This window comes from Salmo salar, chromosome ssa02 (genome assembly GCF_905237065.1).
Source record: "Salmo salar chromosome ssa02, Ssal_v3.1, whole genome shotgun sequence".
NCBI classification, from domain to species: domain Eukaryota; kingdom Metazoa; phylum Chordata; class Actinopteri; order Salmoniformes; family Salmonidae; genus Salmo; species Salmo salar.
In genome coordinates, this window is record NC_059443.1 from 27,661,175 (window position 1) to 27,676,376 (window position 15,202).

Consider the following 15,202-nt stretch of genomic DNA (forward strand, 5'->3'; position numbering starts at 1 on the left):
TGTGTAACTCTGTGTTGTTGTATGTGTCGAATTGCTATGCTTTATCTTGGCCAGGTCGCAGTTGCAAATGAGAACTTGTTCTCAACTAGCCTACCTGGTTAAATAAAGGTAAAAAATAAATAATCTGAAGCCACTGCCAGATTTTTGGATTGGGCTGCGCTCAGAGTGTCCTGCCTTGGCAAAAGGCGCTGTTAAGACACTGATGCCCTTTGCAACCATGTACCTATGTGAGAGTGGATTCTCGGCCTTCACTAGCATGAAAACTAAATACAGGCACAGACTGTTTGTGGAAGATGATTTAGGACTGAGACTCTCTCCAATACAACCCAACATTGCAGAGGTATGTGCATCATTTCAAGCACACCCTTCTCATTAACCTGTGGTGAGTTATTTACAATTTTCGATGGACAAATAAAGTTTTATATGTAAGATGGCTAAATAAAGAACAAAATTATTGATTATAATTATATTATTATTTGTGCCCTGGTCCTATAAGAGCTTTTTGTCACTTCCCACGAGCCGGGTTGTGACAAAAACTCACACTCATTCTTATGTTTAATAAATGTATCGTGTGTAGCAGGCTCACAATGATGGCAAAAAACAACATTCTAGAGTGCGCTGACCCTGGAGCTAGAGGGGGTACAGCTGGAGGTTTAATGTTTGAAGGGGTATGGGACTATAAAAAGTTTGGGAACTACTGCTCTAGGTCATATATTATATTTGTTTCTGATTGTTCCTGTTGGGAAATGTCATTACCATTTTAACAAGTATTTTTTTTGTTAATACTTGTGAATTTCTGTACAATAAAAAAAAGTGCTACCCAGTTGTCTATATAAATACATTTTAGGTAGATTTACCTAGATTTACAGGTAGAACAGGTTAATCAAATATCAAATGAGGATTCTGCTATCACCCCTCCACTCTGCCACATTAACACCACTGTCAGAAAGGAGACATTGCTCATCAAAATCAGTGAACTGCAATCATACAAATCCCAGGATTCTATATATAATTATACAACTACAATGCTCTGTTTACCCATCTAAAGAAACAGTGCTGTCTTCTCACACAGCCACATCTTTCCCCACACTGAAATGTACCCTTCACACATCACCGTCAATGCTTACGATAGTTTGCAAATATCAATGACAGCGTTAGATTGAGAATGACATCGTACAGTCAAAACACATAGGGGAAAAAAGTGATCTGTTTTTCACCTTTCACCAGACAAAGACAATGAAGCAATGAGTGACAGTATGTTTATCCATATTTGGACACTGGCGCAAAGCAGCCGCCAATCTTGGAAATCCACTTTATTCACTTGGCAGCGTTGCCATGGAAACCCTACTCTCGGCACTAGCTAGCTGGATCCCGTTGCTGATGATGACACCACACGATCTGATGGGTGCATCGCTAGGCTTTCTGCTAACTGCCTGCTGCTATATTCTACCATATGGCACGGCATGTCTTTGCTGCTCAATTACATACATTGGTCTGTTCAATAGAGGAGAATGAGCCAATGAAGAGGGAACATCATTTTGTATGGTGGTGTTTTCACAGTTTGAATAAAGGGCCCGAAAGACAGACAGACACGTGAAGGGCCATGTTGGGGAGAGAGAGACCCTAAGCTGTCTGTCCGGCCTGCACGGTGGAAAATGGAACGTGTAACTCATCAGACCAAACAGGGGATTAGCTGGTAATGATCTGGCTAATGGTTTTGAAATTGTAATTATCTGCCCTGTGCTGCTACACTCGGGTCTGGTCTGGGTGGTAGAGACAGAGAGGAGATAGAGAGGGGAGTGGGGGATGGGGTGGGAGAGAGAGAGAGAGAGAAAGAGAGAGTGAGAGAGAGAGAGAGAGAGAGAGAGAGAGAGAGCGAGAGAGAGAGAGAGCGAGAGAGAGAGAGAGAGAGAAGGGGCGGAACAGAATTTTTTTTGGCACATTTGAAGCAGACAAATAAATACCTATTACAATCACTGCTACTTTGCACTTATACCCTCAGGTGTCTCTCCGTCTGTCGTCTCTAGTGGGGAGTTTTTTTGTCCAATCAAGAGCATTTGCAGTCCAAGAGCATCATGTAATTTAGGAGAGGATCATGGGTAAAGATATTGCACTGGCTGGGTAAAAAGTGTATTCGTGGCGCAAACATGGACATTTGTGCTAATCGGAGATTACAGTATCTGATGAAATCCTCTTAAACCACATTCTCTTTAAGCAACAATGTCTTATGCTATAGGCTTTTACCTTGGAAAATACCTAAAAACAGAACTCAACTGCTCCTTTAGGCCTACACCAAATCAAGTCATCTGCTTTAGCTAAGCCTGACTGAATATTGTCAGAATGTTCAGAACAAGATGTTCGTGACAAAAAGGAAAAGGATTTCATAACAGCTAGTCAACCAGTGTCCTGTCACTGCAAGTATCTACTGCCACCTACAGAACACCTTACAGAACAGTGTACCAGCAGAGAGACTCAGGCTCATGGTTGCACTGCCACCTACAGAACACCTTACAGAACAGTGTACCAGCAGAGAGACTCAGGCTCATGGTTGCACTGCCACCTACAGAACACCTTACAGAACAGTGTACCAGCAGAGAGACTCAGGCTCATGGTTGCACTGCCACCTTATGGATTACTATGGCCATACTTTTAATATTAGCCAACTACCATTCCACTAATAAAAAAAGTATGCACAACGTAACTATTTGCTACACTTCTTACCCAAAATGAACAGTCTATTAACTATATACTAAAATGTATTAACTATATAAAACCTGACAAAATGCACAGCAAGCTTGCATGTGTGTGTGTGTGTGTATGTGTGTACGTACATGCGTGTGTGTGTGTGTGTGTGTGTGTGTGCGTGTGTGTGTGTGTGTGTGTGTGTGTGTGTGTGTGTGTGTGTGTGTGTGTGTGTGTGTGTGTGTGTGTGTGTGTGTGTGTGTGTGTGTGTGTGTGAGAGAAACTGGTTTCGGTTTGCCTGTTACCCATCCCATGTCCATCCTCCCTGAACTCCTGCTGTGTCCAGGTGTTGCTCTCGTCAGCACAAGCTTCCCTTCATTACTGCCCAACTGGCCATTCAGCAGCTCACACACACACACACACACACACACACACACACACACACACACACACACACACACACACACACACACACACACACACACACACACAGTGCGGTGTGTGTGTGTGTGTGTGTGTGTGTGTGTGTGTGTGTGTGTGTGTGTGTGTGTGTGTGTGTGTGTGTTTGGATCTTTGAGTACCACACACCGTGGCCAGCTGTGAATGATTATATCAGGCTGTTAAGTGATGGGAGCAGCTCACACATTGTTGAAGATGATCAAACACAGGCCTGTTTCCCAGATTAACTCTCTCGCTCATGGTTACCACAATAAATGTTTCATCTGAGATTGATTATTATGCATATTGTTGAATTTGTGACTCACATCAAACCTATAACCCACTGCGCTTTTATTTTGAAGTCACGTGTCAAGAAGAAACTATTCCCGTCTAGGAATCCTCTTAGTGAGATTTGACTAATCAGATTAAGTAGGGACGTAGAACTATCCCTGCACTGACGCTGGTTGGTCATATAAATACATTCAAACCGTCTTTTTATATTGTTTTGCAATAGGCCATTGTACGTACAACGTTCATGTGATACATGGGATAGTCACATTTCTGAATTGTGACAAAATAACTGTAGGCCTATGGAAATTATTAACATATTAGGATGATAAATCATTCCAACGAAGATTCAGAAGAGGATGAGGAGGAGGGAGATGGAGGAAGAGCGAAATATGTTTCTAATGTGACCATTTTTTTCTCTGGTTTCATATCAGGTAGGCTGAGTGTACTAAGTTATCATTTAGCATTTCCAAATAGTCACATTTATTTTGCCAAAAATATACCCTATAAAGACATAAATATGAGTCCTATTTTACCTTTATTTACATCGTCTTCTGAATTTTTCGGAGGGCTTTGTACTGTCTCAGAGCGACTGTTGAGATTTATCTTTACACTAGATGGCGCTCTAGGTATTTTGGATACAGTTTCACTTTAAGTGGTTTGAACATTTCGTCATTATATTGCGACACCATCTGCAGCCACCGTGGGAATGTAGTTTTTAACAGTGACAACTCCAAATAGGTGTTTACATAGTCAAATATTTTTGTACGAACAATGAATTGGAAGTGTCATTTGGTTCGGTCGAGATCTAGCTCACCGGTTATGTCATACGTCTGATATTATGGACATATTTGGGCGTTTTGTTGCGAATTTGCTATTCCGGGGTGCTAGCCAGTCAGCTAGATAGTTAGCTAAATTACTCAACTAGTGTCACTTCAGGGAAATGTTTTGTGATACAACGGAAACATAATTTCACAGTGGTTCACAACTCCAAGAGTTGGTCCTTTATTGTCGTGTTAATCGAAGACCCGTCTTATACAGGATTCCTTCGGAATTTGGCCTGCTTTCGAAGAGTCGTGATGCTGAACGTCCCATCCCAGTCGTTCCCTGCAGCCGGCTCTCAGCAGCGTGTTGCTCCAGCCGGTCAGTCCGGCAGGAACAAGGTACTGTACCGGTAGTTGACGACATGATTGTTGTGTGAGAGTCATGCCTATATAACATACATAATGTTGATGTTTCATCAATGGATTAGACTATTGTGGTCCTACCATGTGAATGTTCTGTAGTCCAATTTTATATTGAGTTAGAAGACCCTGTCTGCAAAGTCAACCTTAAATTGATTGTCATCATGCCACACCCTTTGAATGCAGAAAAAGACCTGTCTCTTGACAACTCTTTACTGTAAGTGTAAGGCTGTGTTATCATGATACCACCTTTTGTAACTGTGAGGGCTGTTCTTCCATGTTGTTTCAGGTAGCATTGAAGCCTGGCCACAGTCTGATGGACTGGATCCGTGTGGCTAAGAGTGGCCGAGACCTGACAGGGCTGAGAGGCAGACTCATAGACGTCACGGAGGAGGAGCTGCAAAAACACAACACACGTGATGACTGCTGGACCTGCATACGAGGTTACACAAGCTAGCCTTATACTGTACACACACACACACACACAATACTGGTCCTGGCGTTTTTCAGGTTTTTGTTTAAGCCCAGTACTAACACACTCGATTTAACTAATCAAGGGCTTAATGCCTTTCCAGGGCTAGAGTTGGAGAAACTGTGGTATTACTTAAATTGTTCAGGAAAATAAATGTGAAAATTGCACACACACACACATACTATCTGTACACAATTCTGTCTCTTCTCTCCACCTTCAGTAGTCCTAATTGAGTGATTCCTCACGATACCCAGACAAAACAAATGACATGATTTGGGAGATTTTCATGAAATGTAATCCATAGAATAGTCCTTGCAAGGAAAGATTGTATTTGATATTTGTATCTAAACACATAATTGAGAAATAGTTCATCAAAGGTGGTGTAACCGATGTGAAATGGCTAGTTAGTTAGCGGTGGTGCGCGCTAATAGCGTTTCAATCGGTGACGTCACCCGCTCTGAGACTTGAAGTAGGGTTGCCCCTTGCGTTGCAAGGGCCGCGGCTTTTGTGGCGCGATGGGTAACGATGCTTCGTGGGGTGTCAGTTGTTGATGTGTGCAAGGGTCCCTGGTTCGAGCCCAGGTTGGGGCGAAGAGAGGGACGGAACCTACACGGTTACAGTGGCATATTTATTACATTTTGCCTTACCCAGGCCTCCTTTAATATCCAATAATATTTAACCTGTAGATGCTGCAATACAAAGCAGAAATGTGTTTCATATGAAGCTTTACCACTTGCTCTGTAATATGAGTAGTATTTTGATTTCACAAAAACGTCTTACATTAATTTATGAATATTTAATCATACAACATGAATATAGAAAATATGTTTAAAAATGCAGTATATTGTTGAACATTATATACTCTATGGGCATATCAAAGTTCCAGACTGGGATCTCTGCTAGTTTTAAAGTTATGGCTCCTTTTTTAAATTGGCATAGTTCAGCAATGAAACCAATCACAGCCCTCTTTCTACTTGTATCATTGCACGTCCTGCAAATCACCGTTTTGAATCAATTTCACATTTAAAAATTGGGTCATAACGCTTAAAGTAGCAGAGATCCCACTCTTGAACTTTGCTAAGCCTGTATAGTATATTATGTTCAACCATATATTAAAACATTTGCCAATTTCAAAATCATGCTTATATTTTTCAATATTCGTAAGTTAATGAAAATAAAAAGTTATTGAAATAAAAATACTACTCATATTACAGAGAACGCAGTATAGCTTCATATGACACCGATGTTTGCTTTGTAGCACCTACAGATGAAACAGTATGGAGTCTTAAAGGAAGCCTAAGTTAGGACAAAATGTCATAATATGCCAACTTTAATAAATAATTTCTCAATTATGGTTTTAAATACAAATGTCAAGTCTATGTCAACAATCCTTCCTCCAAAGGACTATTACAGTGCATTTTGTTACGTTACAGCCTTATTCTAGAATGGATTACATAGTTTTTTCACCCTCATCAATCTACACACAATGCCCTATAATGACAAAGTGAAAATAGGTTTGTAGAAATGTTTGCAAATGTATTTATAAAAAACTGTTATCTTATTTACATAAGTATTCAGACCCTTTCCTATGAGCCTCAAAATTGAGCTCCGGTGCATCCTGTTTCCATTGATCATCTTTGAGATGTTTCTACAACTTGATTGGAGTCCACCTGTGGTAAATTCAATTGATTGGACATGATTTGGAAAGGCACACACCTGTCTATATAAGGTCCAAAAGTTGACAGTGCATGTCAGAGCAAAAACCAAGCCATGAGGTCGAAAGGAATTCTGTGGAGCTCTGAGACAGGATTGTGTCGAGGCACAGATCTGGGGATTGGTACCAAAAAAATCTGCAGCATTATGAAGGTCCCCAAGAACACAGTGGCCTCCATCATTCTTAAATAGAAGTTTGGAACCACCAAGACTCTTCCTACAGCTGACCGTCTGGCCAAACTAAGCAATCGGGGGAGAAGGGCCTTGGTCAGGGAGGTGACCAAGAACCTGATGGTCACTCTGAGGAAACCTGGCACCATCCCTATGGTGATGCATGGTGGTGGCAGCATCATGCTGTGGGAATGTTTTTCAGCGGCAGGGACTGGGAGACTAGTCAGGATCGAGGGAAAGATGAAAGAGAGATCCTTGATGAAAACCTGCTCCAGAGCGCTCAGGACCTCAGACTGCAGCGAAGGTTGATCTTCCAACGGGACAAAGACCCTAAGCACACAGCCAAGACAACGCAAGAGTGGCTTCGGGACAAGTCTCTGAATGTCCTTGAGTGGCCCAGGCAGAGTCCGGACTTGAACTCAATTGAACATCTCTGGAGAGACCTGAAAATAGCTGTGCATCGATGCTCCACATCCAACCTGACAGAGCTTGAGAATCCAACCTGCAGAGAATGGAAGAAACTCCCCAAATACAGGTGTGCCAAGCTTGTAGCGTCATACCTAAGAAGACTTGAGGCTGTAATCGCTGCCAAAGGTGCTACAACAAAGAACTGAGTAAAGGGTCTGAATACTTATGTAAATGTTATATTTCAGTTTTTTATTTGTAATACATTTGCAAACATTTCTACAAACCTGTTTTTGCTTTGTAATTATCTGGTATTGTGTGTAGATTGATTAGGGGAAAAAAACATGGCATCCATTTTAGAATAAGGCTGTAACGTAACAAAATGTGGAAAAAGTCAAGGGGTCTGAATACTTTCCGAAGGCACTATATATGGATTACATGGAGTAAAAATCCCCAAAATCATGGTATTTTCTTGTCTAGGTTTCGTGAGGAATCACTTTCGGGAGGAATCTAACACGTTTCATCCTCTCGTATCCACATGTGCGTCATTGAGATTAAATGCACTCATTGGTAGTCATGGAGTGGGTTCATTTGTCCAAGGACATTGAGTAATAAAGCTTAATTGAATTTGCTATGAAGGAAGATTATGCAGGCTTTAGTGTCTAGGACTCTGTCCACTTCTTCTTATTCAGAGCAGAACAGGGGTGCCCTCCCTCCCTTTGTGTGCCTCTCTTTCTCTCTTCCCTCCCTATACCTCTCTCTCTTCCCTCCCTATACCTCTCTCTCTTCCCTCCCTATACCTCTCTCTCTTCCCTCCCTATACCTCTCTCTCTTCCCTCCCTATACCTCTCTCTCTTCCCTCCCTATACCTCTCTCTCTTCCCTCCCTATACCTCTCTCTCTTCCCTCCCTATACCTCTCTCTCTTCCCTCCCTATACCTCTCTCTCTTCCCTCCCTATACCTCTCTCTCTTCCCTCCCTATACCTCTCTCTCTTCCCTCCCTATACCTCTCTCTCTTCCCTCCCTATACCTCTCTCTCTTACCCAAACTCATACGCTCACATATGCTTGGCACACAGGAAGAACCTTTTAGGACTTAGTTGACAAACAAATAACAACACCCAACAGCAGCATTAGGTTGTAGAGAAGAAATATGGAATTAAACAACCGTATGCTGATACCATTATCATCATGTCTCATTATTATTCATGTTTTCAGATTTGTTGATCGTACTCATCAGCACTCCCATAGGGATGTGTGATGAAGGCATTAGCTAACCAATTTAATATCAGTAGGCTATAAGATAGTTATTGGCGATTGTATACACAAATGAAGGTTCCCTGTGGTGTACATACCTTCTCCTCTCATACACAGTGTTTCCTTGCGACTGTGTCTGTTTTCAGGGTCAGTAAGTCACCCGGCTACAGCGTGGCCATGTCTTTGTGTTGGGAGGATAATGCTGTCTTTGTTGGGATAATGTCTGTGCTGGGAGGATAATGTTGTTTGTTTGGGATAATGACTTTGTGTTGTGAGGACAATGTTGTGTTTGTTGGGATAATGTCTTTGTGCTGGGATGATACTGTTGTGTTTGTTGGGATAATGTTTTTGTGTTGGGAGGATAGTGTTGTTTGTTGGGATAATGTCTGTGTTGGGAGGATAATGTTGTTTGTTGGGATAATGTCTTTGAGTAGGGTATGTGTCTTTTATGTTGTGAGAAGGCTTTCTATAGAAAGCATTGGAGGCTGGGCACAGCCTTCAACTGCCCCTCAACGCCATACATTACAATGTGTATAGTTGAATCATTCATAACCATTTATTTGAATGTATTGGCTGAATTCACTGTTATATTTGTCGTTGTGAGTGGGCCCACATACATGTAGACTGACTGTACACTGAGTATACAAAACATTAAGAACACCTGCTCTTTCCATGAGATAGACTGACCAGGTGAAAGCTATGACCCTTATGGATGTCACTTGTAAAACATCTTCAATCAGTGTAGATAAAGGGGAGACAGGTTAAATAAGGATTTTTAAGCCTTGAGACAATTGAGACATGGATTGTCCATTCACCTTCAATGGCACACAGACAAGACAGAAAATGTACGTGCCTTTGAATGGGTTATGGTAGTCGGTGCCAGGCACACCGGTTTGTACCAAGAATTGCAACGCTGCTGGATTTTTCATGCTCAACAGTTTCCATGTGTATCAAGAATGGTCCACCACCCAAAGGACATCCAGCCAACTTGACACAACTGTGGGAAGCATTGGAGTCAACATGGGCCAACATCCCTGTGGAACGTTTTCGACACCTTGTAGAGTCCATGCCCCGATGAATTGAGGCCGTTCTGAGGGCATAATGTTGCAACTCAATATAAGGAAGGTGTTCCTGACGTTTGGTGTACTCCGTGTATAAGACTGGACATTAGTTTCTGTCAGCAGAGGGCGCTAACTTGTCACACCTCTTACAGCACATCTTCTACTTCAGTTAGGCTATTAGGTGATGACTTTTGGGAGCCACCATCCCTCCAACCTCCAATGCTGGTCATTTCTTACACGAGTTAGCCCTAATATACAGATATTTAATACATTTTTTTTTGTGAATTGCTTATATATATATATATATATATATAATTTCTTTGCCTTTTTTGAGTATTTTGTGAATAAATACTATTATTTCCTGTGTGTGTCTCAGGCATGGTTTATAATGTGAGCCCCTACATGGATTTCCACCCTGGAGGAGAAGAGGAACTGATGAAGGCAGCTGGGATAGACGGAACAAACCTTTTTGACCAGGTCAGCTCTCATTGGACTTTCCCGAGTTACAGGACTACCTTGGACGTTCACATGTTAAAACACACAAGTTCAAAACATTAAAGCACATAATGTGTGTTATGATGCCGTGCGTGTCTAAGCTCTCTTGCTTTCTCCCTGCCTGCCTTTGTCCCTGTATCTGTGGCCATATGAGCAGGTTCACCGTTGGGTGAACTATGAGTCCATGCTAAAGGAGTGTCTGGTAGGGAGGATGGCTGTGAAGGCCAGCACTGCTCTTAAAGGTACAGGAACACACAATCCCTCTGTCTCAGGACTTTAATGCACCGTATTCTCTCTTTCATGCAGGATGTTTTTTTGACCCTTTCTAATTTGTCTCCACAGCTCAATCTGTGATAAAGGACAGCATCACTCATTTAAATGGTAATGTACAAAATAACAATAAGAATTGTGCAGAAAAAAACCCACGATTGTTCTGTACTGTCTAGTATTTGTGTGTGGGTGTTCTATATCCTGTGTGGCTGAAATCAGAGTCCTTACTCTTGTCTCTCTCTCTCTCCTCAGGTCTAGCCCCCCCTCCTCCGCCTACCTCCACGCTTCCTCCTGCTTTCCTCACCCCTCCCTCACCCTCCTCATCGATGCAACCCTCAGCCGCCCCGCCACCACCCCAACCCAAAGACGCCCGGCCCAGGTACGCTCACAAAACAACAAGAACAACTGTTATGATATTGAGAATGGTGACAGACTGGATGATGTGAGGTGTGATAGATAGATGTGAGAAGGTAATGAACATACTGTATCTGTACATTTTCTTTTTTTTTAGGTATGACTGGTTTCAAACTGATGTCACAGTCAATATTGTGGTTTACACCAAACGGAAGGTAAACATCCCCACTATGCAATTTTAAAATGCCAAGATTTGAGTGAAATGTGAGCCAGAATGGGCAGTAGTTGTTCTTTAACCTCACCCCCACACTTTTCTCTCCCCTCTTTCCCTCGTCTCCCTTATTTTCTCTCATCTCTTTTACCCCCTCCTCTCGCAGCTCCCCAGCTCTGGCTGTACCATAGTTGACCTGCAAGATGGTGTTCTACGGGTGGAAGTTCTTCTGGGGAAAATGTCCTACATGCTGCGTCAACGTAAGTCGCAGCTTCCTTTGATACAACATTGTGACTGTCCACTATGCCAGGGAGCTGTTTTCTGACATGAGTTGTCGTAGCCGCTGTAATATTCATATGTGAATACATACTGAATTATAATTGGATGCATTTTACCGCCGTATCATACTGTGCGGTGATTGGTTAAGACCACCCAGACGGTTAGGTCATGGGCAGTTGATCGTGGTTGGAGATAGGCTAACATGTAGTTGTAGCTAGTTAATAAAGAGTTATGTTAAGAAACATCCTGTAGTTCTGCGTTTTATTATTTTGTACAAAGTGTACAAAACAAAACATGGTGTCAGAGTAAATGTTCTTAAAAGATGGATTTTTCTGGAGTTCCTTCACCTCGAATGGACTGGGAGTCTACAAACTTACCCGATGCATGGCGTAAGTACAAACAGCATGTGGAGCTAATGTTCACGGGTCCCCTGAAGGAAAGAGGAGAAGAGGAAAATGTAGCTACCTGCTCCTCTGGATCGGTGAAAAAGGGAGAGATATTTACAACACATGGACACTTACCGAGGCTGAATCAAAGGTACTGAAAACATACTACGATCGTTTTGAAGCATATGTTGTGCCGAAGACTAATACAATTTTCGCTAGGTACAAATTCCATGAGAAAGTACAGGGAGCTAGCGAGTCTTTTGAGCAGTTTGTGACTGAGCTGCGTCTGCTTGTGAAAGACTGTGATTATGCAAACAAGGATGAGATGGTCAGGGACCGTATTGTATTTGGAATACACTCACCGCGAGTGAGAGAGAAACTTTTGAATGTTGGGTCTGAGCTAACGCTGGACAAAGCTATCGACATAGCCAGATCTCACGAGCTAGCACAGGCTCAGATGAAAACCATTTCGCGCCGCAGCACGAGCGCATCACGTGAACAAGCAGTGCACGCAGTCAGGCAGACATCAAAGCACACCTCCGGTGCCCAGAGAGAGCGTTTCAGAACGGAGAGAGACATAACTCCAAAACAGAGCGACACAGACTCAAAACGCCCCAAAACATGTGGATATTGTGGATACAAAGTGCATGGCGAACAAGGAAATTGCCCAGCTAAAGGCAAACAGTGTACTAAATGTGGTAAATGGAATCACTTTGCAAAAGTGTGCAGAGCTTACCGTGGAAAAACAGTACACACAGTGAGTGAAGATGAAATGTCAATCAAAGAGTCAAATGATGATGAACTGTTTATTGATTCAGTGACACAGAAAAGTCACATATCAGAGACAGAGCAAGCCTTTGCTGACATTGAGATAGGAACACAAGGCACAAAGCTAAAGTTCAAACTAGACACTGGTGCACAAGTAAACATTATTCCTCTGAATAAGTACCACAGCTTGACATCTGAGTGCGAGCTACAGCCCACCATGCGCAGACTGAATGGTTATGGTGGTGAACAGCTCCCAGTAAAAGGCACATGCACTTTCAAATGCAAATACAAGGAAAGTGACATGATGTTGGACTTTTACGTTGTTGACACTAGAGCACCTGCAGTGCTAGGTCTTAAAGCATGTTTAGACATGGACCTCATCAAGCTAGTTTTATCAGTAACAGCACCAGTAGAGACAGAAAATGTACTGGAGGAGTTTGCTGATGTCTTTACAGGAATAGGATTATTCCCAGGAGAATGTACCATTCACCTTGACCCAGACGCAACCCCTGTGGTCTACCCACCGAGAAAGATTCCCCTTGCTCTCCGTGCCCGTCTGAAGAAAGAGTTGGAGAGCATGGAGAAATCTGACATAGTCACCAAGGTTACAGAACCGACTGACTGGGTAAACGCGTTAGTGGTGGTGGAGAAACCACGCACAGGCAAGCTCCGAGTATGCCTCGACCCAAGAGACTTGAACAAGGCTATCAAACGGCCACATTACCCTTTACCGACGCTAGATGGTATCACGCACAAGCTAGCGGGAGCACACTACTTCAGTGTCATGGACGCTAGATCAGGCTACTGGGCTATCAAGCTCACAGAAGAGTCATCTAAGCTCACAACATTCAACACACCGTTTGGACGCTACAGGTTCCGTCGCCTGCCTTTTGGGATTATCTCAGCCCAAGACGAGTTTCAGCGAAAGATTGACGAAGTATATGAAGGCCTCGACGGAGTTGTGGCAATTGTGGACGACATCCTTGTTTATGGTCGAACCAAAGAGGAGCACGACCGAAACCTCCGCGCGATGCTGCAAAGGTCCCGCGAGAGAGGAGTCCGGCTCAACCCCGAGAAGAGCACAGTCAGCGCTACAGAGGTCAGCTACTTCGGACATCTTCTCACAGCGAATGGAATCAAGCCAGATCCACAGAAGATCTCAGCCATAAAAGAAATGGAGCCACCAAAGAACCGTGCAGAGCTGGAAACAGTGCTTGGCATGGTCAACTACTTAGCCAAGTTCGCACCCAGCCTCTCCAATGCTAATGCACCCCTCGCGTCAACTGCAAAAGCAGTCCAGTGAGTTTCTTTGGGACAAGCAACACGACATTGCTTTCCAGAATGTGAAAGACTTGATCACGAGAGAACCAGGACCAATCCTTGCCTACTACGACCCCAACAAAGAGCTCAGACTCCAAGTGGACGCGTCGAAGTATGGACTAGGTGCAGTGCTACTGCAAGAAGGAAAGCCCATCGGCTACGCTTCCAAATCTCTCACAGACTGTGAAATCAACTACGCTCAAATCGAAAAGGAGCTCTATGCCATTCTGTTCGGATGTAAACGTTTCCATCAGTACGTATATGGACGACAAGTCATTGTGGAATCCGACCACAAGCCCCTTGAGTCAATCATGAGGAAACCACTAGCTGCAGCCCCGCCAAGGCTACAGAGAATGATCCTTCAACTACAAAAATACGACTTCACAATCACTCACCGTCCAGGCAAAGACATCCCTGTCGCAGACACACTCTCCAGGAAGTTTCTTACCTACAAGGACAGCAGCCTCAGTGAGGGCATGGACATGCAAGTGCACACTGTGTACAGCAACTTACCAGTTAGTGACACGAAACTGAAGGAGATCCAAGCAGAAACAGACAAGGACTCACAACTCACACAGCTGAGGAAAGTCATACAGGATGGATGGCCTGAGGAGAGGAGAAAATGCCCTCAGAGCGTCTCAGAATTCTGGAACCATCGTGATGAACTATCACAGATCAACGGAATCATTTTCAAAGGAGAGAAAATCATTATTCCTACCAGTCTCAGAGAAGAGATTTTGACAAAGATCCATGCTGGACACATGGGCATGGAAAAGTGCAAACAGAGAGCACGGGACATTTTGTTTTGGCCTGGAATGTGCAAACAAATAGAGGACATTGTTGGTAGATGCACCATCTGTCTTGAAAGACGCCCCTCAAACACCAAAGAGCCAATGTTACCTCACTGTATCCCAGACCGACCCTGGCAGGTTGTGGCAACCGATCTGTTCACCTGGAACAACGAGGACTACATCGTAACAGTGGACTACTACAGCAGATACTTCGAACTCGACAAGCTTCACAGCGCCACATCTGCAGCTGTGATACACAAGCTGAAAGCAGCCTTTGCCAGGCATGGCATTGTAGAGACTTTAATATCTGACAATGGGCCCTGTTACAAATCAAATGAGTTTGAATCCTTCACAAAAGCATGGGAGTTCACACATGTCACCACAAGCCCACATTACCCTCAAAGTAATGGCCTTGCTGAAAAATCTGTGCAGATTGCTAAATCACTCATGGACAAAGCAAAAGCAGACAAGAGAGACCCCTACCTCAGTCTCCTTGAATACCGCAACACTCCAGTTGACAACTTCAAATCACCAGCCCAGCTGTTGATGAGCCGCAGACTTCGCTCAACCCTTCCCAGCACCAACCAGCAGCTGCAACCTGAGGTTGTCAGCTACAAGGAAATGCATGAAAAACGTGCACAGAGACAACAACAACAAA

At 43.4% G+C, this 15,202-nt stretch overlaps 1 protein-coding gene across 3 annotated transcripts in view; it reads left to right on the forward strand.

Moving 5' to 3' along the window:
- The first annotated feature begins 3,577 nt into the window (after window positions 1-3,577).
- LOC106579451 (cytochrome b5 reductase 4) overlaps window positions 3,578-15,202 on the forward strand; it is a 37,942-nt gene continuing 26,317 nt past the window's right edge. Inside the window, exons 1-9 of one of the 3 annotated variants that reach the window (XM_014159365.2) lie at window positions 3,578-3,842; window positions 4,450-4,571; window positions 4,882-5,035; window positions 10,047-10,147; window positions 10,323-10,407; window positions 10,508-10,546; window positions 10,688-10,814; window positions 10,947-11,004; window positions 11,167-11,260. In XM_014159365.2, the coding sequence (XP_014014840.1) occupies window positions 3,734-3,842; window positions 4,450-4,571; window positions 4,882-5,035; window positions 10,047-10,147; window positions 10,323-10,407; window positions 10,508-10,546; window positions 10,688-10,814; window positions 10,947-11,004; window positions 11,167-11,260 (889 nt within the window). In that variant the 5' untranslated portion in view covers window positions 3,578-3,733. Of the gene's footprint in view, window positions 3,843-4,088; window positions 4,572-4,881; window positions 5,036-10,046; window positions 10,148-10,322; window positions 10,408-10,507; window positions 10,547-10,687; window positions 10,815-10,946; window positions 11,005-11,166; window positions 11,261-15,202 lie in introns of those variants that run through there. The other 2 variants (XM_014159384.2, XM_014159375.2) reach the window with 2 other exon arrangements.